The 23,855-nt window shown below is 43.2% G+C and overlaps 1 protein-coding gene across 4 annotated transcripts in view; it reads right to left on the reverse strand.

The window, feature by feature from the left end:
* Nucleotides 1-4,201: 4,201 nt before the first annotated feature.
* lmx1bb (LIM homeobox transcription factor 1, beta b) overlaps nt 4,202-23,855 on the reverse strand; it is a 55,411-nt gene continuing 35,757 nt past the window's right edge. For all 4 annotated transcript variants that reach the window (XM_037097032.1, XM_037097033.1, XM_037097030.1 and 1 more), the window contains 6 exons: nt 12,765-12,997; nt 9,686-9,861; nt 9,141-9,218; nt 8,688-8,754; nt 6,501-6,662; nt 4,202-5,388 (listed from right to left, as the gene is read on the reverse strand). In XM_037097032.1, coding sequence (XP_036952927.1) covers nt 5,231-5,388; nt 6,501-6,662; nt 8,688-8,754; nt 9,141-9,218; nt 9,686-9,861; nt 12,765-12,997 — 874 coding nt within the window. In that variant the 3' untranslated portion in view covers nt 4,202-5,230. The remainder of the gene's footprint in view (nt 5,389-6,500; nt 6,663-8,687; nt 8,755-9,140; nt 9,219-9,685; nt 9,862-12,764; nt 12,998-23,855) is intronic.

Below are 23,855 nucleotides of genomic sequence, written 5' to 3' on the forward strand. Positions count from 1 at the left end.
ATGTGTCAGACGCTGGTTTAAAAGTCTATTTTAACAATTAACCACACACCATGGAAAATGCCCAATGAAAACACCCAAAAGCCCCCCCACCTCCCTCCATCCCACTGGGGACCCGCTGTGAACTCCTGTGAACTCTGTGAAATCATGAGAAGAAATCTAGACTGTACTGAAACCACAAACGTCTGAGTGTCTTTGGCTCGGCATAGCAACAATTAATTGGGCTTGGTTTGTTAAAATAAAAAAAATGAAAAAACAATGTAATATTGCTGTTGTTGAGAAATGACAACTAGGAATGCCAATTACAAGTACAGTAAATCCAAAACAATGGCTAATGTCAAAATAAAAGTGCCACATGGTTGGAATGAGTCACTCCCCGACTGATTTAGTGTAATGAAGTGATGGTGGGACACGCAGCCTCGTTGCTTCAGCTACTGTCTTTGGTCATGCTGGGCTTTTATGGGGCAGCTGGTGAGAATCTTGCTTTAAATTACCCCCCAATAACAAATCAGGCTCCGTATGTTTTCCATGGGCTGGGCAAGAGAAGCTCACGGTTACAAGGGAAAATGAATCACAAACCTCCAATTGTGTCTCAGGTGGAAAATTTCAGGATTTTGGTTATCTAATGAAAATATTGTCACTGGGCTCATTTCCTATGTGGTGCCAGAGCGGCAGAAGAGTAAATGTGTGAACAGTTTTACTGAAGGCCGACTCTTAACTCTCCGTGAGTTTGTGCGTGCGTGTGTCCACAGCGTCGGGTTTCAGCGCGACTGTTTTCATATCGAGGCCGCGCTTACCTCAACCTCAAAGTGTCTTCTTTGGCCGATTCACGTCCAAGTGCCACAGAACAAGCTGTGACACAGGTTGTATTCACTCACTGCCTCTTACTGTTTGGCAGACTGGGGGTTGAGCTGATGAAAGAGGAGACAGGAGGTAAGGAAAAAAAAAAAAAAAGCAGGAAGGGCACAGGGACGTAAAATGCAGAGGCAGAAATGGTCGATAAAATGCATCCTGGCCAAGCCGAAGTTCTCCTTTAACCCCTACTACTCCCTCTGTCAAGTCATTTCCTACAGTCTTATTCAGTTAAGCTGTGTGTGAATCCTCTTGGCAGGCTGAATAACTACAATTACCTAAATGTCCACGAGTCATCAGTGAAAACAGACCCAAGTTATTTAATTTCATCTGAGATTTTTGTCATCATGAAACACGACGTGTTAATGAATCTTAATCGTTTCAGCTTCAGAAGTTGTACATTTTAAACATTTGGTAAAGAAATGGTTCACGAGTGGTAAAAGTGATCTGTTTGATTGTGAGTGTGTTTTAACCTGTGTGACCTGACTTGACGATCTGCCATCTTACCGTGAGGAAATCATATCTCAGCCCTGATCTTTTTTTTTTTTTTTTTTTTTTCAATCTTTGACAATTTCTTTGTTTCTTTGTTCGTCGGGACTGCTTGGCCGCAGTCTTGTTCTAGCATGTTTTATTGTGGCGTACGTCTCTACTCCTGTGGCTCTAACAATTACACAATCGTGTAGTGTTGAAGAGAAATCATTACAAAGATGTTGTAGCAAAATGATCATGTGGGAGAATTCATGGTTTCTGAGGGTTTACGCTCACATTTCCACCACAGTGTCAGCGGCTCTGTGTTAAGCTCACCTGGCCTGCCCTGAAAAGGGAGAGGTTCAAACGTATTGTACTGTGTATTCCATGCAAACACAATGTGTGCTTGGCAGCCCCATCCATGTTTACTGTAAATGGAAGCCTTTGTCACGTCTGTTTACTCAGTCTCTCACAATTTAATCAACATACATACTAGAAACCTGACGCAAACCTGTTCATTGTCCACGTGTCTGGCTACATGAACACACACAGGAGAGGCAGACAGGCAGACAGACAGCGTTTCCTGTTCGACTCCACAATGTCTTCTGCAGTTACGGAGGGATAGAAACGACAAACTCTTATTTTTTTAGGTCAGCTGGCTTTCATCCATTTCGCACCGATTTGCATACATGGGCGGTTTCATCCAATCAGGACCCAGACTATGATGACGTCGCTGAGCGGTGTTTCCGGGGACGTTGGCCTACTGGTGTGACAAGTGAAGACAAATGGCAGTGTAACCTTGCCAACAAGTCCAACACCTGGCTGTCAGATTGAAGACTCGATAGCAGAGATATATATACACACCACACGGTGCTCACGCACTAAATCCTCACAGATTTGACAATTTCACGTCCTCCCTCTACTCTGAAATAGCAGCCAAGATTATTAAACCCTGTCAAAAGTATGAGTCTGAATATATTGAGTCATAGTAGCGCAGAAAATCATAAATGTACTGTTTATCTGTCTGGTCACATGACTGCTCAGACAGTGGGTGGAAGCTTGCCTGGCCACATTGAGGAGCTGTCAGAGAGATGAAGGAGCACCCAGATGGCACTTCCAAGCAACCGCCCGACAAGCCCTGAGGTTGTAGGTGGGGTTCGCTCTCTAGTCTTGCAGCTGGATTGGTATGTCACCTGAACTCTTCCCCGACCTCACCCTCACTACACTTATGTTTCTGCCTCGACGTCGTTGTAAACACAATGCTTGCAGTGTCTGGTGACATGATGCTCGGGGTCCATAATACTTTATTCCCCCCCATTTGCTTATATTGTGAAAGAATCTGTACATCTCTACATTTTTCTGAGCTTTACAACCCTCATGAAATGAGTGAGAATGATCAGAATTCGATCCATTTGGTCCAATAACATTTTGTAAAGTGTATCAGTCAATCCATATCCTTTATTATACGGGTGAAAAACTCATTGAGATTTAAAACCTCTTTTCCAAGAGTGACCTGGCCAAGACAGCAGTAGAGAGCTGCATGATTAAATCACTGTAGTCCAATTCTAATTAGCCATGACTGTAGAAGTCTCTAGTGAGCACTCCTTACTGGCCCCGCAATGCAGAAGATCTGGGTTTTTATACTCATTTTATCTATATTATAGAGTGGCAGAGAGCCTCAGAAGAGCCATCATTTCAGAAGAAAAAAAATTGTACAGGAGCTTTTTGAATTGTGCCATGAATTACACATCTGATGTTTGTCAATTACAAAATCATTTTTCAAGTTTAGAAAGTCACAATTGGTCATGAAACCATTGGAGTAGGCCCAATGAGACACTGAATACATAACTTAGACCCCAATAGCACACGTGTGTCTTGACATTGGCACAAATTACAGTGGATAAACATAATATTGGGAGCATTTGCCGACGTCTTGCCAACGTCTTCCCAATTAGCAAACACTTGCCATGCGACATCTTTCCAACATATAGTAACTTCTATCCATCGGGCCACTGTCTGCAAAGTGCATGTGTGCAATCTGGGGAAAGGCTAAACGTCACTCACTGAAGCCTTGTAGAAGTCTCCCTTCATCGTGCCCAGCCCTGTTGGGATTTTTGACCTCTTTTAGTACTTTTTCTGTGCTAAGGTGACGGCCATGTTGTTGTTGTACGTGACCAATACTGTGTGAGACCAGAGAGGCAGTTGACTGAGCGTTGTCACACAAAACTAAATGGTACTTTACCATCTTCATGACTTTCATTACCTTTAAAATTGACTTCATTCCAAATTAAAAAAAAAAAAAAAAATGTCTCTCACCATTTAAGGCCATAGTTTTCCAAAACAAGGTTCCATAGATGATGTTCACCATGTTTACCATCTCAGTTTAGCATGTTAACGTTTGCTAATTACTGAAACACTGAACATAATGCTGCGTTACAGGTGCACGTTGCCAAATGTAAACAGAAAACTTGGCTGAACAGAACAAATAGCTGTCTCTTTGGCAAGTGCACACATAATTATGTCCTAGATGTTATTATATAGCACTTTCATACTTGGAAATGTATCTAAAAATCCAATTCACTGGCCTGACACAAATGCTGTCATCTACAGATGCATCCAATCCCTTTCCCAGAGGTGCTGCCATCGGTGTGTGAGTTTACAAGTAGGAATTATGACTTCGAGTGGCGTTCCATTGTACTTTTTCAGGTAGGTCACCAATTTTGGAGTTCTGAGTTGTCTGTAACGCATCAGAAGAGTACAGCTAATGGCTAGCATTGCTAAAAAAAATTCCAAGTGTGACAGGGGAATAAGACTTGTCAAAGGGTTGTTCATTGACGCAGCTGAATGTCACCATGTGAATGATCACTGAATGGCATTTATTTAATGTTACCAGGAGAAAGACATTGTTTATTCATCAAACCAGTCAACTTTGGTCAATTAGCAACTTTAACATTTTGAGAATGCACATATGACAATGACAACAAAAAGTTTATGGTTCTGTACGAAATAAATAGCAACATCGCTCATTTACAGCTTGGCTGAAGAAAAAAAAAAACGAAACAAAAAGGGTTAATCTTCATATTAAAAAGGCATACAGATGAGTTGTGATAACTCATGAACTCACTAATTGCTCAACAAAAAAAATGCTCTCCTTTTTAAATAAAGCTTTTCAGTTTTAATATGCACCTTCAAGAGCCTGTTATAGTTAAATAAATAGAATGCTTTCCATTTTTAACATGCACATCCAATTTGCCTGGGGAGAGTATTTACACTTCACTGATCCTACCTGTCCGACAAAGTCTCCACTTTTTTTCTCCTCTAAACAATTCTTTCTCACCACAAACTCTCATACATACACAAATGTACAGTCACTCTTGCAGACATGCTGCACCTATTTACTATTAACACAATATCTAAACCTATTGAAAGTGATCAAAATGCTAACGGTGAACATGGAAATCCATGTAGTGTAAAGAAGAAACAGTCCAAACACCACATCTTAACCAGGGGGGGCTTACAAAAAGTTTTAGTTTACAATTGATCATGCACTGTATAAATTCACTGTGTTATTTGGTTTGAGAGTGTGTAATAAGTGGCTTCAATATCTACTTGTTTTCTTTAAGTAAACAAAGAAAAGAGTAATAGCTCCTGTGACAGATAAGCAATCCTACCGAATAATCTCTAACAATATTTAAGTCTTTTTTTCCCCAGGAATCTTCACTGTCCTACTAAAAGTGGTTTCACTATCTTTAAGTAAGCTTCAGCACATAACCAGGAGCTGTTTCTTCTTCTTCCGTGTCCGTGTTGTTGTAGAAACTCCCGGCCATCGCGCTTCAGGTTGAGATGGGCAGTTTATTCTGTGCTGACGTTCTTTTTTTTTTTTTTTTTTTTTTTTTTTTCACAATCTTCTCTTTCATGACGCAAAGTAAGAGTTCTGCATGGAGTAGAGGCGGTCGATGGGGTTCCCCACGCGGGCCTGCATGGAGTTGACTTCCGATGATGCCATGAAGCAGTCACTGAGGCTGGTTAAGGACGTGTCGCTGTCTATGTCATGGAATGCGGAATCGTTACCTGCGGAGAGACGATAACGGAGAAATGCCGTCAGGATTTGGTGGCAGAGGCGTCATTCAAAGAGCACACCCCGCTCAGAAATCAATGCAATCTTATACTTGAGATTTATAGCAGCGTTGGGAAATTATAATTACTAATAGTCACTTTGAGAAATTGCTGTTGTGTGTCATCACAACTGGGAGAAGTGTTTTGTTGGTTATCATCAAAGCTCACTTTTTGCTGCCCTCGCTGGGACAATTGCGGTCTGTGAGGGAGCATGTAAACAAGGGGCATCCTCCTAAAAGATCTGGTTAATAGCAACTGTTTCCGCCTTTCATAAAGCCTCAACATGTTATTTCTCTGGAGGGAATAGTTAACTTTATTACACTCTGGATCTTAATGATAGTGTTGCACAAAATGGGGACAGTGATTTGAGACACATCTTTTAATGCCTTGCCAATATTGTTCTTTTCCCCAAACCAAAGGAGAGTGATGAGACTGGGGATTTGGGTTCTTACTACCGAGAAGAACTAAATGGAGGCAAATTATAAGGAAGTTATGAACTTCGGGAAACGGTCCCTCTGGGGCTTGTTGAGGACATCACTTAGAAATGTGTTATTCCAGTTACATCCTGTGGACCAACACTTGATTGACTGATACCTTCCCCCTCTCTTTCCTCCTTGTTTGCATTTTAATTCTGCGCTGTATCGCACAGAAATCAGAGACTTGCTGTTTTCTCACTCTGATTCATGACCTCACACAGCCCTCAATCACCGCTTGGACTGCACTTTATCTCCACACACTGACCACATGTTTTCACCACCATTGGAAAACATCATCAGTAACAAGACGTGTCTCAGAGCTGGAGGCGGGGAGTTAAAACCATATTAAACAGATTTGAAAATGGACTTCAAAACCCAGTCGTATATGAGCATGCTCGTGTTATCTCATGTGGGAGGAGAAGCTGCTCGTACGGCTTCAACCAGACGAGTGCGGCCCGAACGCACGTCCCACACTGGAGAGCTATGAGGTTGATCAAGGGACAGGCGTGTGTGTGTGTGTGTGTGTGTGTGTGTGTGTGTGTGTGTGTGTGTTTTACAGCAGGAGTGGGTGTCTTTTTGGTGGATGCTCACCATATGGGTTCATGTGGTCCCCGGGCATCTGTGGGGGGGTGAGCCCCTGTTGGAATGGGTCCGTGCTGTAACCGTTCTGATCCATGGCGACCAGCTGCTGCTGCGGCGGGGCCAGCGGTGTGAAGGAGTTCATCATCCCCTCCATCCGATTGGACATCACCTCTGCAGGGCGAAGAGAGCAAATGGGGAAAACTGTTAGAGAAAGCATGTAGAAAATAGCTGATTTCTTTCAAGTCCCCCCACCCCCATTCATGCCTGGTCATTTTAAAGCTTCACAAGCTCATCAACATCTGACTCTACACTTTTCTTTGACTTCCAGAGCTCCAAATATAATACTGATTAAAAAAAAAAAAAAGAAGAAGAAGAAGAAGAAAAAAAAAGGAGCCTGGTTTTTGTTACACAGCTCCAAATACCTGGGTCGCCTGCCTGTATCAGTTAGCATTTGCATGGAAACCTTACAGTAGTCCTCTCTGCGGCTTCCTCTCACAAACACTGCTCTTGGCTAACCGACTTGTGAGGTCACAAATCTCTTGCGGCTTCATCGCTGTCGCCCATCCCCCCCTCACTTTCCTTTGCAGTGGCTTTGCAGAATGACGTCGGAATATCTGTCGTGCTTTTGATGTGTGGGTTCTTGTTTACACAGAGGCATATTTGGAATCTGTTGTTCGATGTAATTATTGAAGACGTGGACTATTTTCTCACAGCACATTTGACTGTACTGTAACATAAAGCAGAGAAGAGAAGGGGATCATACGTTCTGATTTAGTGTTTTCTGTGATAAAATGTGCCCATCGTAACTACTGGACTAGTTGGTGGAGCCTGGGAAATTGCGAATTGCTGCGTCTCTGTCCTGATTGGTTCCAACTAAGGCCATTTGTGCACATCCTTGGTAATCAACGCTATGTGTTCTCAAAATGCAACAAGCACATGGATGGCTGGGGCAGTGTAGGGTCAATATGGGGATGTGACAGGGTCGAGTGTCACAAAGCTCATCATCAGCAGCAGGGACATCAATAATGGACTGAGTTCTCCGGTACGCCATCTGTTGGTATCCTCCAGTAACACGACAGCTATGTGAACAACTATGTGAACAACTATGTTGACGACGCAGCCGGTTTTCTCCAACAACATGTGGTTGAAGTAAAGTAAATCTCCGGCCTAAGAACCCCAACACATGCTGAAGTCATGACCTGTCATTCACAACTTAACCAAGCCCAAAGCATAGCCTGATTATAGTCTAATTTACTGTTGTTTTAATCGTTTATATTGTTCTTACTGTTTTTATCTTCCTCTTGCTATTTATTGTTTTTTATTGACGCTTATCTATGTTTGCTATCCCCTTTGCTGCTGTAACAACGCAAATTTCCCCGTTGTGGGACCAATAAAGGATTATTTTCTCTTAATTTACAAAATTAACCACATGCTGTATTGAAGACGACTTGAAACTTGAGACCTTAAACTGATTAGGAAGCTGTTTACTGAGGTAATAAATCGAGTGAGAAGTAGGGTAGTTTTCTCGTAAGCTTCCATACAATCAGACCTCTTTTAAAACCAGTGGGGTCGCCCCCTGCTGGCACTTCAGCATTGGTTTCACTTTTCAGATCCTGCAGCTCTGTAAATATGTTATTGAGTAAATGCCTCACAAACATTTGAAACATGTCGCTATAATATGAAAAACTCAAAGATCCCTTGCAGACTTGTTTTTACGACAAATACATTTTATATCATGTTTCTGTTTTTTATTCATTAAGTTTCATTACTTAAGTAAAAATTCATTAAATAATGTCTCAGTCATTGAACATGCTGAATGTACCGCATGTTTCCACGTAACGCTTTACAACGTATGATTCATATTGGACCGTGATTGGCTTGTTGTGTAAAATCATGCTATTTGCACATTTTAACTGATTCAAGTTGAGCAAAGCAGTTGAATGTAAAACAAATAAAAGCCCCTTGTGGCTGATTGGCTGTTTGCTGATTGTTACTAAAGTAACAAACTTACTAAAGTAACTAACTGATTGTTACTAAAGTAACTAAAAGTTACTAAAGTAACAATCAGCGAACATATTTGTAATGAGAGGGAGCTTGAACATGTTTGAAAATGTGAATATACACTGCAGCTTTTCAAAGCTTCCCGAGAGAGGAGCTTTGAGACAATGCGCTTCCATTGTGTGTGCAGTATCGTACCTTGGCCCAGTCTCTGAGAATTCTGTTGTTCTTGTTGTTGCTGCTGTCTTCTTGCCAACTTCTTCATCTGAAACGAAGGAGTCAGAGTCGTGAGGAACCCCCAAAACTAACATGCGCTCTTTAATCTAAAAAGGATGCTCCTCGCCGTTCACCCTCGAATGAACCGCACAAAGTGTGCATGTGAGTGCACTTCATTGTCTAGTATCAAAGGTTTTCACAAGATAATGATCAGGAAAGAGGAGGGTGTAGACATTTAATGCAAGAGCGAGCTAGATTTGCAACTCCTCTTGCTTTTCTTTTTTTTTTTTTCTTCTTTTTAAACATTTGTGAAAGGAATGCAGTGATAAGTTTAACACACATAGTTGTGGTGATTTATTAGCTGGACTCTGAGATGGAACAAGGCTGTTGTGTGCGGACACTAAACCTAATCCGTCCTGTGTTAGCCGCTCTCACCTTAGCTCTCTGGTTCTGAAACCACACCTGCACCACCCGAACGCTGAGTCCCGTCTCTGCGGCCAGCGTCTCCCTCACCTGAAACCGTCGAGACAAAAGATTTCAGGCATCGCACGGGGGAAACTTCACAGCACGCTGAAATACTTTGCCCCCTGAACAGATCTTCCGCATTTTCCAAACGGCACTCTGCCTCTTTGATTTTACTGAACGTTGAATAAATGCAGTGGTCTTTTTGGACCTCTTGGTTATTGCCTCTTCAAAGCCTTGGCGCGGGTGCAGCGCCGGCAGTTTTCCTATCTCAGTATGACATTTGGTGCAGGCGGACTGCGTTACACCAGCCTGCCTCAGTTAACACAGAACAGAATGCTGCTCGCCACTTCAAAGCTCCGCTCTGAGGTGGGGGAGATTTTTTTAATTTGAGAATTTTATTTGTAAAACTACTGTAGGGCTCGTGGTCGGCATCTAAATATCCATTACTCCACATCCAGACCAGGGAAAATAACAAAGGGTTAGTTTGTCCTCTCTTTATTTAAGCTTTCTCTTACCTTTCTGCAGGGTTTTGAGGACACCTCAAAGGAGGCCTTGAAGGCCCGTCTCTGTTGAGTGGTCAGGATGGTTCGTGGTCTTTTGGGCCTCCTGGGATCCTTCCCATCATCCCCCTTCCCCTGGCCTCCTATCCCTTTCTCCGGCTTGATGTCCAACTCCTCATCGTCACTTTTCTCTGCGGAGAGAGTCATTCCTCTTTATCGTCAGCACGAGCTTGAACTGACTACACCCTTTTAGTCAGTGACAGTCTGCTGATAAATATATTTTCGCTCTTCCCTATTCCGAGAGATTCACACACCACAAGTGCATAATCAAAGGAGACACATGTGTTTTTGATACTTTGTTATCGATTTATTACAAAAGGAAAAGGCCACATGTACGATTAGACTTACAGAAGTCTATGGCTGCTCTTGGAGAACACAGTGAAATATGCACATTCGTCACTGAACTGGACGCTGCGTCACTTGTAAGTTATTGCACTCAGCTTTGTCTGATTTACACTAAATCAATCTCTGATAAGAATACTACATCCAGTGCAACATGAAAAAGGAAACACGAGTACATATGGGAAATGCATCTCACATGACACAGCAAGAAAGTCCAACTTTTAGCTCCGTTTCAGAGCTTATATTAATGACAACTTTCATATGGATTGCTAGATTTTTACTGTCAGCAGCAGGATATTACAGTTCTGGGTAGTAAAATCGGTGTAATTTTTATGCTCCTATCCTTCACCGTGCCATTAAAACAAAATAATAACTTGGTTTTATTCGATTTCAGTTATTAAGAAAATGCCTGTTAGTTTATTTTTTTTGCATTAAAGTCAGCTTGCTGTTTGCAGCTATTACACATGATAACGACATACTCAATACTCTCAGAAGAAGAAAAAACAATCATTGCTTAAAGGAACAGTTCAGCCAAAAACGTTGACTTATTCATTGTCTTCTCACCCCCCTGCTGATGGGAAATCAGGTGACGTTTATTAATTTAAAAAACATTTCTGGAGCTTCACAGCTAAGAAGCACTGCAGCATTCTCCTAAAGAACTGAAGTGGCTGGGGACTCCTTTTATAATGTGAAAATACAACCAAACATAAAGTCCAAACAGCTCATCCGACATAATCCAAATTCCCAGAAGCCCATATTATATTTGAAAAGACTTCATTTACACCATCAACAATGTATGCTAACAGTTTTATCTTTGCAGCTAAAGAGAAGATTTTGGTTTGAAAAGTGTCGTAAATAACGTCTCGGGGCTCGTACTACTCAGGATGAGCTATATGGAGCCATTTTATTGTTTTGGAGAATGCTGCAATGCCCTTTTGCTGTGAAGTTTAAGAAACATTTTGTGGACCATGAAACTTCATCTAACTTTTTATCGGCATGGGAGTGAGCAGATAATGACCACATTCTTCATTTTTGGGTGAACTGTTCCTTTAAGATTTATTCTAACAAAGTGAAAAAGGCATCATCAAAATGTCTTCTCTCTGTTATGTGTTTAAACGACAAAATCATAATAACTTTTGCTTATGAAATAGTTTAAGCCGTGTTTTTTAGCTGAATAAGTGTGACATGACATATAGTGTGAAATATGTTACTGAATTCAACGTTAGCAGTGGAGAAATTCTCTAATGACTCGTGCATTGCAGTTTCACCTGCCATGAAAAGGCCACAAAGCTATGTAAACATGACCCGAAAAATAAATGAATGAATAAAAAACAGCCATTATTCTTCCATGTGCGTCTAAGGACACAAGTTTCCAAATCTAAACCAGCCGCGGTGTTAATGAATCCTGATGATTTTGGGCTGGAGAAGCGCACACGATGGCTCAGTGTCTCTTGCTATCAGATAAGTATCTACATTTCTCCACCATGAAATCCTACATTTCATCTTCCACATGCTGAGGTTAACCTCTGCTCATGTCAACATTTTCTCCATCTTGAAACCGGGAGACGTGCACAAAAGGCCTGCCTGCGCGATACGCTGGGACACAGGCGAACGAGGAAGACGCAGAGCAAATATTCCCACAAGTTGACAAAAGTTGACACAGGCACAGATGTATTTGACAAATTCCCCGCTTTTGTGCATGTCTAAATGTGAGCCAGATGGTAGTGAACAGTGAGGCTTGGCGAGATGCCTCATTGTGTGTGGAGGCTATAGGCGAGGAACACTAGAGCTGATAAGAGTGGAGGAGCAGGCTTTCTGCAGAAAGGCCCCAAATCCCTCTGTCACTCACCATGATACAGTGATTTAATTCTTTCCAGCACCAGACCCTGCCCACGCATGGGGAGCCATTAATACAGGGTGGCTTGGCTTCGTCCTGTTTCCACTTCCTACTGTATCATAAACCTACGCCCCCTGCTTGAATTAGAACGTCATCAGCCATTGAAAGGCTGCAGATGGAGCTGTGTTAGAAGCTTTACTGCCTGGGCTGCATGCGAGATCTCTGAAAAATATCAGATGTTCCGGCAAATGATCCGGCAGCAAGTTTTAAGGACGGGTAATTATTTTGTTCTTATAGTTCTACCATAGTGATACAGCAAGTTAGATTTCAAGTTGTGTGATGGTGTCCTACCTGCTAACATTTAGCAGCTGTTTTAACACAGTATTTCAGCTGGATTCACCATCTAACTACATTTATGAAATGAGACATTCAATTGATGGTAAATATGGCAAAATGTACAAATACAACAAATATTAGCCAATGAGGGCTTCATTTTTTGTTGTCTTCAGAAAAATTTCACCAGACTCCCTTAAGAAATCACTCAAATTTGTGAGTTGTTGAGTTATGAGAGCCTTTATACACAATTTGAGACAATGTCTCTGACAAATTCTCAATTATCTGGACCTTCTTCAGAATTCTGCAAATGTCGTACACATGAATATCATATTGTGTCCGATTAGAGCCGTCCACTTTGTGATCGGCTCACTCAGCACGTTGATACAAAGTCTGAAAAGGGCCTATGCTGGCTGTCCATGTGATGGAGCGGAGCATACAGAATACAACACCCTGGCGCCATGTGATGATAGCACCATGGTGTCGATCTCACTCGTGTGTGAGAGGGTGCAGAGGGCTCACCTGAGTCTGAGTCATCCGGGCTAACCGAGCTGAGTAAATCTTTCTCCCTCTCGTAGTCGATCTTGCACAGCAGCTGGCCCTCCTTCAGGACAAACTCGTCGCCCTTCCTCAGCTGCCGATCGCACACGCAGCAGCAGAAGCAGTTCAGGTGGTAGACGCACTCCAGGGCACGCATCACGAACTCCGTGGGGGCAATTTTCTCCATGCAGCCGCTGCACTTGGTTGCAAACAACCTACGGAAAAAAGGAAAAAAAAACAGATGATTGTAGATGAGCTGACAGCAGAGAAGATTCTGTGTATACTGTGATGCTGTTCAGCAAAAATTATATACTCTCACTTTAAACACAAGAATGTCATTTTTGTAACGGAGTCTTTATTGTTAATCAACACCCACTGCTGATGATGTTCACAGATGAGGGAATGATTTCAAGTTTTTGTCACTGACTCTCTCATGGAAGTTTAAATGACAGGTGAGCAAAAGAAATGCAGTGTTAGCTGGATGAAATTACTTTTTTGGATTAACTCAAGAAAACATACAACAAAAGAATAATATCACATATTTTATCTTTTAGTGCTTTTCTTTGGCTTCATTCTGTCCCCTCTGGAGTCGCCCATCGAGGCTTTTTGATTGAGAGTCCAGTTTGGCTTGCTGGTCCCGTGGGCAGCCAAGGAGGTGACTCCTTTGGCAGCAGCTCATCTGTTAAAATTTCTAGGGTGGGCCCGGCCCCGCGTCATTCCAAGTGAGCTCACTCATGGGCACCCGGAGCTCCACTCACATCTGAAAAAGAGGCTGGATCCTGTTCTAGTGCTGCGCTCACCAAATCCTGACGATCGCAATCAAACCACCGCTGACATTTCTTTCATAACCCTGATACTCTATATGCATCAGATATCAGAGGCCATGATTCATTGCTGACTACTGGGCTGGCCTCTGGTCTGTTCATATTTCATCTTACTGGCTAATATCACGTCTCTATGGCGCAACACTGCCTCTATCACCATTTCCTAGACAACGCCTCCATCTTCTTTTATATCCTTTCAGGAAGATGTTTGCATTGTTTTATTGGTGACTGAGAGGCATTTAATTCGTTCCCTGTTGTACAGAAGAAGCCACATTAAATGGAGCAAGAAGGCAGGGAGTGTGGTTGATCTTGTCCAGCCGTAAAGCTGGATTTATTAGTGGCCTCTTTGTTTGCCCTGGTCTGGAAGACAGCTGGCAACCGCCTATCTATTTGTGGTGAACATCTATTTCATTGTGCAAGGCAGCAAGAGGAGCGTTTGACATCATCGGCCGGTTTCGGGACAGGGATGAGCGATAGTGATGAATATAATGTGTAAATATGAGCGGAGGGAGAGCAAAGGATGGTTTTGTTATGGTAATGTTGTTATAGGTGCTGATTGAGTACTGATATGGTGTGTGTGTGTGTGTGTGTGTGTGTATGTATGTGTTCACACGTGTATGAGCAGCTGTATGCACGCTGGAAACAAGACGGTGTGCTTTTTTTTTCTTTTTTTTTTCCCTGTCGTCTACGCAGCTTTCTAAAATAATTGCTCCACATCTGCTCATCAGATTAAAATCACGAGGGCAGAATTTCACGTTATCGTAATGACGTCACAGCAGTCGATGGGCTATCGCGCCAGTTTTTCATCCATTACGATCCAAATCACCCACCTGTACCTGGCACAGAAAACCGTCAGTTGCAGCGTCTTATTTTTCCTTTCAGCCATCGCGCAGCAGCAAAACAACAGAGATATCAGAAACTGGCGCTCGCAGGGTTCATGAAATCCTTTAATCTTTCATTTATTACAATAAGTTAAGAAGATTATTATTCAGCTATGGAAAAACCTCCAGGATAATCCCATGAAAAAGAAAATGTTGGCATGTTTCTCGAACAAGCGGGGTTCTAGTTTAAGTGACCTGCCAACCTGGATCTGTCTTCTAAACAAACCTCCAAGTTTGGACACTAAAAAACAAAAAAGGCAAGAACAACACGACAAAAAAAGAAAAAAAGAAAAGAAGAAATCATAGAAATTAAAAAAAAGAAGGAAATCTTACATCGACACACTCCTGCACAGATAAACTGAATATTGAGGGACTTGATTCGAGATTTTAGGGGGATTAGCGTGTTACATGCTGGGATCAGGGAATAGAGGTGATGAATCTGTCAAGACGAGTTCCCAGCTCTAACTCTAATGTTTAGCTAATGATTGCCGGCTTAGGCTTAGAAAGAGAGCGAAAAAGTAGAGGAAATGACTTGTTAGCGCGGTTTTGATACGTCCGCGACTCCGCATTCACCTACGACCGCTCTCTCAAATCTTCTCATCTAGATGAAAACATTCTCTTTCAGCCCTCTCTCCTTTCTTCTTTCTTCCTCGCCGAGTCTAATCTTGTAAGCCATTATTTTTCTATTTCCCCTCTCTGTCACTTTGCATTATTTTTGCTGCTGTAATTCCTATTCGTCCCTTCTGGAATCTTCCTGTCCTGCTTTGTCCTCGGGTCTAATCCGGACTTTCTGCCTGTTTTCAGTCCCCGGTCCCCATTCTCAGCGGGGTTCAGATGGAATAGCCATGCATGACGCCCCTTCTATGGCAACCACACCTCCACAGGAAGGCAACGGCGACTTTTCGGATGGGCAGAGAAGGCCTTTGAGAAGCTGGCAGCAGAAGTAAATCCTTCTCTAAGGAACAAGGAGAATTAGCAGGGAGCAGTGGACTAGGGATTTAACCCTACCCCTCTCCTTTGAAAGGCACAGTCAGTCCCACTCCTGCGGCTAGCCACAATCAAACAGAGGAGGAGTGGGGAGGTGGCAGTGGGGAGAGGAGAACACAAACTCCCTGAATGACACAAGCAGTGGATTGTGGAGGAGCCTAATCCCACTTTAATACCTTTCCAAGTTCAGCTGCTAAAGAATGCTCTTTAAAACAACACCACTGTGTGAGCAGTGAAGGTTGACCAGGGGGGAGGCACGCCATTCAACCTCCCCGACATTACCTGATTAGTGGTTTGAGGACCAGCATGCCAACAGGAGACAGAGGAGAAGATGTAAATGATGATTTTATATATATATATATATATATAAAAAAAACACCTCAACAAGGGGCTGCTGATAACGTTAGCTCTCTGTGAAGCTCCACCGGGATATTAAAGATATCAAAGTGCTGTAGGTGTGAGAGGAATCCGACTTTAAAGTGATTTGGCCGATCATTTTCCACGCTCTGCCTCTGCTTGATCCCGCTGACCCGTCACGCTAAGACTCGGGGGGGGGGAATCCACCCTCTGGACGTTTCGGCGGCTTGCTCGGGTAACACGACTCCCGGTGTCGCAGAGAGCCGCCCGGTCAGCACTCTTAAGCTAGTTTGTTGTTTGGAGGACGCCACAAAGAAGACCACCAGCGCATCCCAGCCCCTCGCTCTCCCCTTCCCTCCCACACCTGAGCGCACAGATCAAGCGACGAGACCCTCCTGTGTGGATCAATGGCCGCATCTCAAGCAGAGAGGAACTGTCAATATTTACCCAGGCCTCCCCAGAACTGGACTCATAAATGAAAAAGAAAGAGCCCTTCTCAGCACATTGCTGTGTCCCAGAGGAATCATTACATCCCTCTTTTTTAATCCTGTGTCCACATACCTGTAATCCCTTGTCTGTTCTTTCTTACGTTATCTATGGTTCTCCCCTCCTCTCCGTGACAGATTATCACACTGCCGAGGCTTGTAACACCACAACTTGTGTTTTTAGCAAGAAAAAAAAGAAAGAAAGGAAGAAAGAAAGAAAAAGAGCATTATGAGGAAGACAAGAGCCAGCAGGGACCGACGGTTATTTTGTCTGATGAACATTTCAGCCGAGCCAAGTGCAGCCGAGAGACACCGGCCTCTTCTTCCCCCCCCGTTTTTCCAGGCACTTTGGAGAACTATGCACGCTCCCTTTGAACAGATTATAGGCAACTTAAAGTGTGACAACATCTTAAGCTCTCACCACATGTTGCCAATGATTCCCCTTCTACAGACATTACATTTAATGCTTCTGCCGCAGTGATAAGCATCAGGAGGACTGGGCGGGATAAAAGAACTCCAGAAGAATAAGAGAGAGGGGGAGCATGGAGCTGCTTATGGCGCTTGATAATCATGCTACATTTAGCAACACGTGCAACAGTCTCACCTACTCCCCTTTTGCTATTGAACAACACTCGCAGAAACACCATAACAATTTAGAGAAGAATGGCCCGGGCCATTATGTCACCGCATCCCTTCAAAGACAGCCGGGCCGAGGATTAGCCAGGCAGCAGCTGTAAGCTATTACTTTGAAGATGGGCTCTCGTGTCGGAGCAGGAAACCTGTGGCCACGCCAATCACCGCCGAGGTGAGAGATGAGGGCTGGGAGGCAGGTCAGGCGAGGGCCGCCGGGCAGGACCGAGGGCACACGGAGCAACCGGTCCAACACGCTCGCTTGGTATTTCCTTATTTAGCTGCCTTGACTATACTTATCTGAGCAGCTAAACAAAGCTGACTGCAATATTTTATTTCTTGGGGTAACGTGCTCATTAATAACAAACAGACTGACACCACTGTGATATCTGTCGGCTAAATACATGGCTAAAGCCAAAAGTTAGTTAGCTTAACTGAGCATTAAAATGAAATCAGGGCTGAACAGGAGTGTGGAAACCTGAAGGTGATAGTTCAGTATTTAGAGATTAACAAGTGTGTGTTTGTTTTTCTGCCAGGACGTTGGTAGAAGATTGTCTCATGTCGATCCACCTTATTTCTAGTCTTTATTCTAACAAATTATGGGCGTAACTGTGGACGTGTCGTTTCACTCAGATTTCACTAGCTTTTTCCATTATCCTAATATGCTAATCCTTTTTTTTTTTTTTTTAAAAACAGCAATTGGTATGCCACATTATTAATTCATTGAGATGTAGGTCAGCGACTTTATCAAGTGAATACTGCTGACACTGTTACTACTGTTGCTTAGCCCACTTAGCTTACCCCTCTGAAGCCTTAAAGGTGCTGCTGGTGCATTAGTTTTCATGACGCAGTCTCACATGTGCTGGCACGGACGAGGACCGGAGATGTCACTCGTAATCACTCCCCCTGTGACGTCCCCAGGAGGATTTTTTTTTTTTTTACCTCTGTACAGAGCTGGGTTCACTGTTTCTCTGTTTTGTTCTTCAGGCTAAGCCGTGCTTACTGGCTTCTGACAAAAATAAAGCCTCATAAAGACAAAATTAGGATTTGCAGCGATTAGCGAAGTGTTGTGCACTGGTTAGTTCCCATTTTCCGGCTCTTGTCTTGGGAGCAACAGCTCCTCCAGAGAGGCTTTTTCCATCTGCAACCAGTTAGTTTTTTAAGTATCATAGTAGTCGGCTGTATTAATAATGTCATTTTAAAATGTTGTGTACACAGCTTTGACAACAATACTGCTGCCCAGCTGCTCCTCGTGACGCTGGGTTTCTCCAGAACTCAATTCTGTTTCAGCTCTTCACCACACGGCTGCCGTGTGTTGTCAATCTGGAGGTCAGCAGCGATGCAGCCTATACGCGGGACTGGGATTTCGCTGAATTACGCCTACGAGCAGTTCCTCGTCCGTATTTTCAGGTGGAGCCTTGCTCTGTTTGTTGTCTGGAAACACAACACACAAATCTGTCTCAAAGAGGCCGCAGAGGCCTCTGAACCATTAAACAGCCACTTCTCAGCTCCTCAGAAGACACGCCTTGCTATGTGAAAAGTGGTTCTTAGCAACGGTATCAAGAGCTTCAGCTAAAGAGGAAAACATTTGATGCCCAGATGTTGGAGGCAAACCTTTTCAACTTTGTCTCAACATGACGAAAATTACTTTGCTATGTACGATCCTGTTGTCCTCTTAAAGCGGCAGACGGTAGATGCTGACCACAATGGGTTCATAATAGTAACCTGAATTTAGCTAATACAAGTGTTTGATTGCTTGCAGAGGGACCAGCGATAAAAGAGAGTCTCACTTCAACACGACCGGGCGTGCATGTGTAAATAGAAGCAGCCAAAGCAGACCCTGATTCATTCTTTCTCCGTGAGAGGGAGGTTAAAACAAACTTTCGGTCTGCGGGAGTATAAAAAAAGTGGGGCCGATAATGCTGCCTCCATAAAAGATCTCAATAGCTGACCTTGTTTCATAGTATCAGCATTTCTCTTTGGAGCATAGATTCATGGAGAGTAATGAAGCCAAATAAAAAGTGCCATCCTTCTGCTCCCAAGGGCCAGCTCCAGTCAGCTCTAAAAGCTGCTTAATCACCATCCCGTGCTTACTACATTAGCATAATAATGGCCTTTAAATTGAGGCTCTTTGTTTTTTAATTAAACTCCCAGCAGGTAAAAGTAAAACACATTAACGGGAGATGTGTACACCACTAATGGCCCAAAGGTGCCTTCTTCATCACGCGGCTCTGGCCACAGGGTTTGCTTGTTCCCCGCACCGAAGCACAGCGGCGGCTGCCTGCGAGCTCACAGGGGAGGAATGAGACGAGCTGATTGCACTTGGCATGGCGCAGATAATAGCGGAGACGTGTTCGACGCGTTAGCGTGCGCATATGCACCTGCCCTGCATCTCGGAGGGAGCACACTTAGTAATAGCTGCTGCACAGAGCCATGGCGGATCTGTAAGAGGACACCGCTTACAGTTAGTCTAGAGTGAAGTGTTTCCAGGATCGTCTCACCCACACATCCGCCATTGGGAAAATAAATACGGCCACTTTATTTTCTACGGCAGCATGAGCTCCTATGTGCAGGAATGCGACGGGTCCCCGGCCAGACAGACATCCCAGGCATATCTGCACCAATGCTGCACCGCACAGCTGCACAAAGAAATCCTAACCCTGACGTCGTTATTCAAATGATCTCACTCCATCCAGCGGCTGTGTGTTTCGCAGATTACTCAACACTTGAGTTTGGAGCGGATGACTGGCTTCTTAGAGCTTAAAAAACATGCAAATAGCGCACGTATATCTTTCCACATTTCTGACTAGTCAACCTCGCTGGTGTCAAACGCTATCAGATACGAGAAATATATTAAGATAAGGCTGCGTGTTCATGCAAAGCTCCAAAGGCAACGGCGGTATGCCGAGAATTGTCTTGCAGCATCAGGCCTCTCCTCCACATGTATCTGCTAATGAGTCACCAGGAAAACAGCGTGGAAATAATCCTCCACAGCCACACAGGTAGAACAAAGCTCATGGAGTGAAAAGGACAGTGTACTGGGCTGCAGAGGAGGCTAAGTACACATCTAAATACAAGAGTAAGCAGACAGGCACACATGATGCTGTTTGGACAGCTGGTGTTCCTGAGTATGTAAAATGAGTGCAACATCACATTTAGGCTCAGTGTTTAGAGCTCAGGACAAACAATACTCCGAGCGACAGAATCCCAGGAAATGATGATTGCAAAGATGTGTAGGGGCTTTTTTTTTTTTTTTGCATTTTGGGGTTTTTCATGCTTGTTTTTTTTTTTTTTTTCTTTTTTTTTTTTGACCTGTTCTCAAAGTGGAGCCGATCCTTAAACAAATAAATGAAAAGACGGTGAATTACAGGCTGGTATAAAGTGCTGTGCTCTGCCTTTTGTCACTCCAGTGAGGGCCATCAATGCCGGAGATGTGACATGTTTACAACACAGTCTCTCTGAGAGCAGGACGCCCCAAGAGAAACACCCGGGACAGCTCCCATTAAAAGCACATGTAAAAATCATTCTGCACCCATTTTATATATTTTTTATAATTCCATCGCTGGGCCTCTGCTTGTGCGCCCCTTCCAAGCTAATCTGTGTGAGGTGGAGCAGAGCCCACCATTAAGGGCTCGGCCAGCTCGGTGAGCCACTGCGAGTGATTGCCACTTCTGAAAGAGCTGGGAGAGCAGAGAGAGTGATGGCTACAATAAGTGTAATGGCTATCACATGGCTGCGTGTAACTGCCCACAGATACACAAGGTTTATTTATTTATTTGTATTCTTCTTAATAAGCGGTTGACTCAGGAGTTATCAAGTAGTCTTGTATCAAAAAAGACTGGAAGAATTAATCATGATCTTATGTCTTATATAACAAAGATTAAAGGAAAAGATCACCCAAAAATTTAAATTTGGTCATTGTCAACTTAACCCCATGTGAGGTTTCGTAGTCAACAAAACATCTTTGGCGCTTCACAGCAAGACAGTGTTGTAACTGAAGTAGGCAGGGACTGAAAAATTACATAAAATGGCTCCACGTCTCCAGAAGCCCAGAGATCCCAAGTTGATTTGAAAAGATGTTATTTACAGGCTTTTTCGAAGCCGAAATCTTCACTGTCGCTGCTAAGCTAAAAATGTTAGCGCACATAAAGTTGGTGAATGAAGGCTGAGGGTGTAAATAACGTCATTTCAAATCAATTTGGGATCGCAGGGCTTCCAGAGACTTGATTTAAACCACACAGGCTGTTTTTTGGTCCCCAGCTACTTCATCTGTTTAGGAGAACACTGTTTTGCCGTGAAGCTCCAGAAATGTTGTGTACACTATGAAACGGAGAGTGTGGGTGAGGAGATAATGATTGAATTTCCATTTTTTCCTTCACTCCACTGCACCAACAGTATGTCAAGAGTGTACATTTGGGATCTTGGATTGCACCGGACTGTAATGAGATATTTAATGCATTTGTTCTTGTTGTTGTTGTTGTTTTTACATTCTGAAACAAGTCTCCTGCCACAACAGTTGTTTCGGCAAATATGCTTTTTTGTTTTGTGGACGATGACACGTCACGCGTCTCTCCATCGTCGCAGGGCTGAGAAGATAACGACTGAATTAAAATTTTTGGGGCGAACTGATCCTTTAAATCATGAGGAGAAAAAAGCAGGAAAAGCCCTGACTGAGGCTGAGACACTTTACTTTCCTTATTGTAAAAAAATAAATGGACTCATCTTACAGATTCAGCACTGGAATGGTTAAAAAACAACATTTGGATTGGAGGGCTTTATAATTACTATTGACCCAGAGGTTCTGGGTCTAAGAAATAAAACAAACAGTAATATGAGGTGTTCTAAAGCACAAGTCTGCAAATATGCAAAGACAGGGTCTGGTGGAGAGCATCACGCTTTGGCTTCTTTTCTCCGCTCCTAATCTGTGGGCCTACACAATATTAAGACGGCTTTGGAGCCACTTGTGACCCAGCTGTGCACTAATGAAAAATTCCACAGCTCTGTGCAGAGGCCAGTGGAGCTTGACCCCTTTCCACCCTGAACCAAGCAATGTCCATCTTGAGGAGTTTACCAGGGCTGAAAGATACTGGATTAAATGGTAGCAAAGGAGAAAGAGAGACAATATGGGAAAGACGGAAAAAAAAGCCCTTGTGTGTTTCCCCTCCAATCTTTAGTATATTGGTGTGAAGTAAAGTGTTTGCTCGGGTTTTAATGGGAAGAGATGATCTGGACATCATTGTGATGGAGGGCTGGTTGTATGAAGGGGGTTCTGTTTACTTAACAGAGATTCAGTCTAAGCCCAAAATGAGTTTGGTGGGAGAGAATGCGAGGCGAGCAGGAATTAGACGTTGTCCACAAGATCCGGATTCATGTGTTTGTGATCCTGCTGCTCTTGATTCGCAGGACAAGACAAAAGTCAGCGCTATAGAGGCAGATATCAAAAGAACCCAGAGAGTCCACTGGCTGGACGAGGATGTACAGTCAGCAATTATAGGCTAATGTACACCACGCCGACTACTCACGTAAGTCAATAAGCAGGAGTAGTTTTTATACGGATGTATATGTTTTGGTCTGGTCTGTCTTTCATTACACTCTCCTTTCATTCCTCAGCATTTATTTATCCAAATTAAAACATAATTTAAAGGAGACCCCCGGATCAGCCGCCCACTCCTCTCCTTTTGTGGCCTGACAGATACATGGTCATGCAGATAAGATTTGGGACAAAAGAGTTGAAATCACGAGGATAATAAACCGGAAGGATAATGAAAATAGTGCAAAAATAAGAGTAAAAGCGTATGTTGTCTAATTCGTGCAACGTGAAAACCATCTATAGAGATTATTATGCAGAAAAAGATGATTTATGATTGTTGAATTTCCACTTTCTGTGCACTGATGTCATTTCAGGTGATAGACTGCTTTGGCATTCCATAAAAAAAAAAAAAAAGATAAAAAAAATAACCAAATCAGACGTAGCTGAGATCCAATCTTGAAAATTAAAAGACGGTGGTGTCTGACAGACTGTGGTAGGATGCATCAATTAAGCCAGATCAAAACCAAGTGTTTCACCCAAAGCAATATTCACTGTCAACCTAAAACCTCCTCACAATGAACGATAATAATCAATGTCTATCGGCGCGCCCGAATCTTCAACTGCCGCACGGTTTAAAAGATGAGACCACCGTCAGTATTCTTGGGGGAATAGACGACGGAGCTGAATGGGGGGGCAGGAGGGCGGGCGTGAGAGAAAATGAAAAAGGCGAAGCAAATGAAAAATAAACATTGTTATTGAAAAAGACAGGATGCTTTAAGACCCGGGGGCCAGGGATTAACATTCAGATTAGCATTCAAATAATATATTTGAATTTCTGATCAGCAATCCTCTTCAAAGAGCTAAATCCCAAGATTAGCAGGTGTTATGCTAAAAAGCTGTGTTTTTTTGTCAGGAACGTAGCTACACTAGCCAAACAAATATGTCTCTGAGTGTGAAGGGCTGGCATGGATGTATGGCTGTAACCATGGCGACTGACTGGTAGTTAGGAGCCTTGGAGAGGGGTGCAGTGTTGGAATGTGTCAAACAGACAGAGGGGCGCACACACACCGCAGAGCAAACCCAAAACCTGCTGTTTCACTAAAGACCATCAGCTACATTATTGAGACCACCTACAAATTCCAGAGATCTTTAGGTCGAGGGGGAAAAAAAGGTCATTTTGCATCATCATTATTTATTTATTTTTTTTTCCAGATACATTCTTTCCCAGTCGCTTCGAGCGCCCGGGCAGGGGGAGTCAAACATTAAAGTGATGAATTTATATTAGTGGTATAAAGACAAAAATGATGTAAAGCGATTAAAGAAGCACGTGTTATCCAAGAAAATGCCAACCATTTTATCTCCCGTGGGTCACTCAGTTG

Source organism: Acanthopagrus latus, chromosome 5 (assembly GCF_904848185.1).
Source record: "Acanthopagrus latus isolate v.2019 chromosome 5, fAcaLat1.1, whole genome shotgun sequence".
Classification (NCBI taxonomy): Eukaryota; Metazoa; Chordata; class Actinopteri; order Spariformes; family Sparidae; genus Acanthopagrus; species Acanthopagrus latus.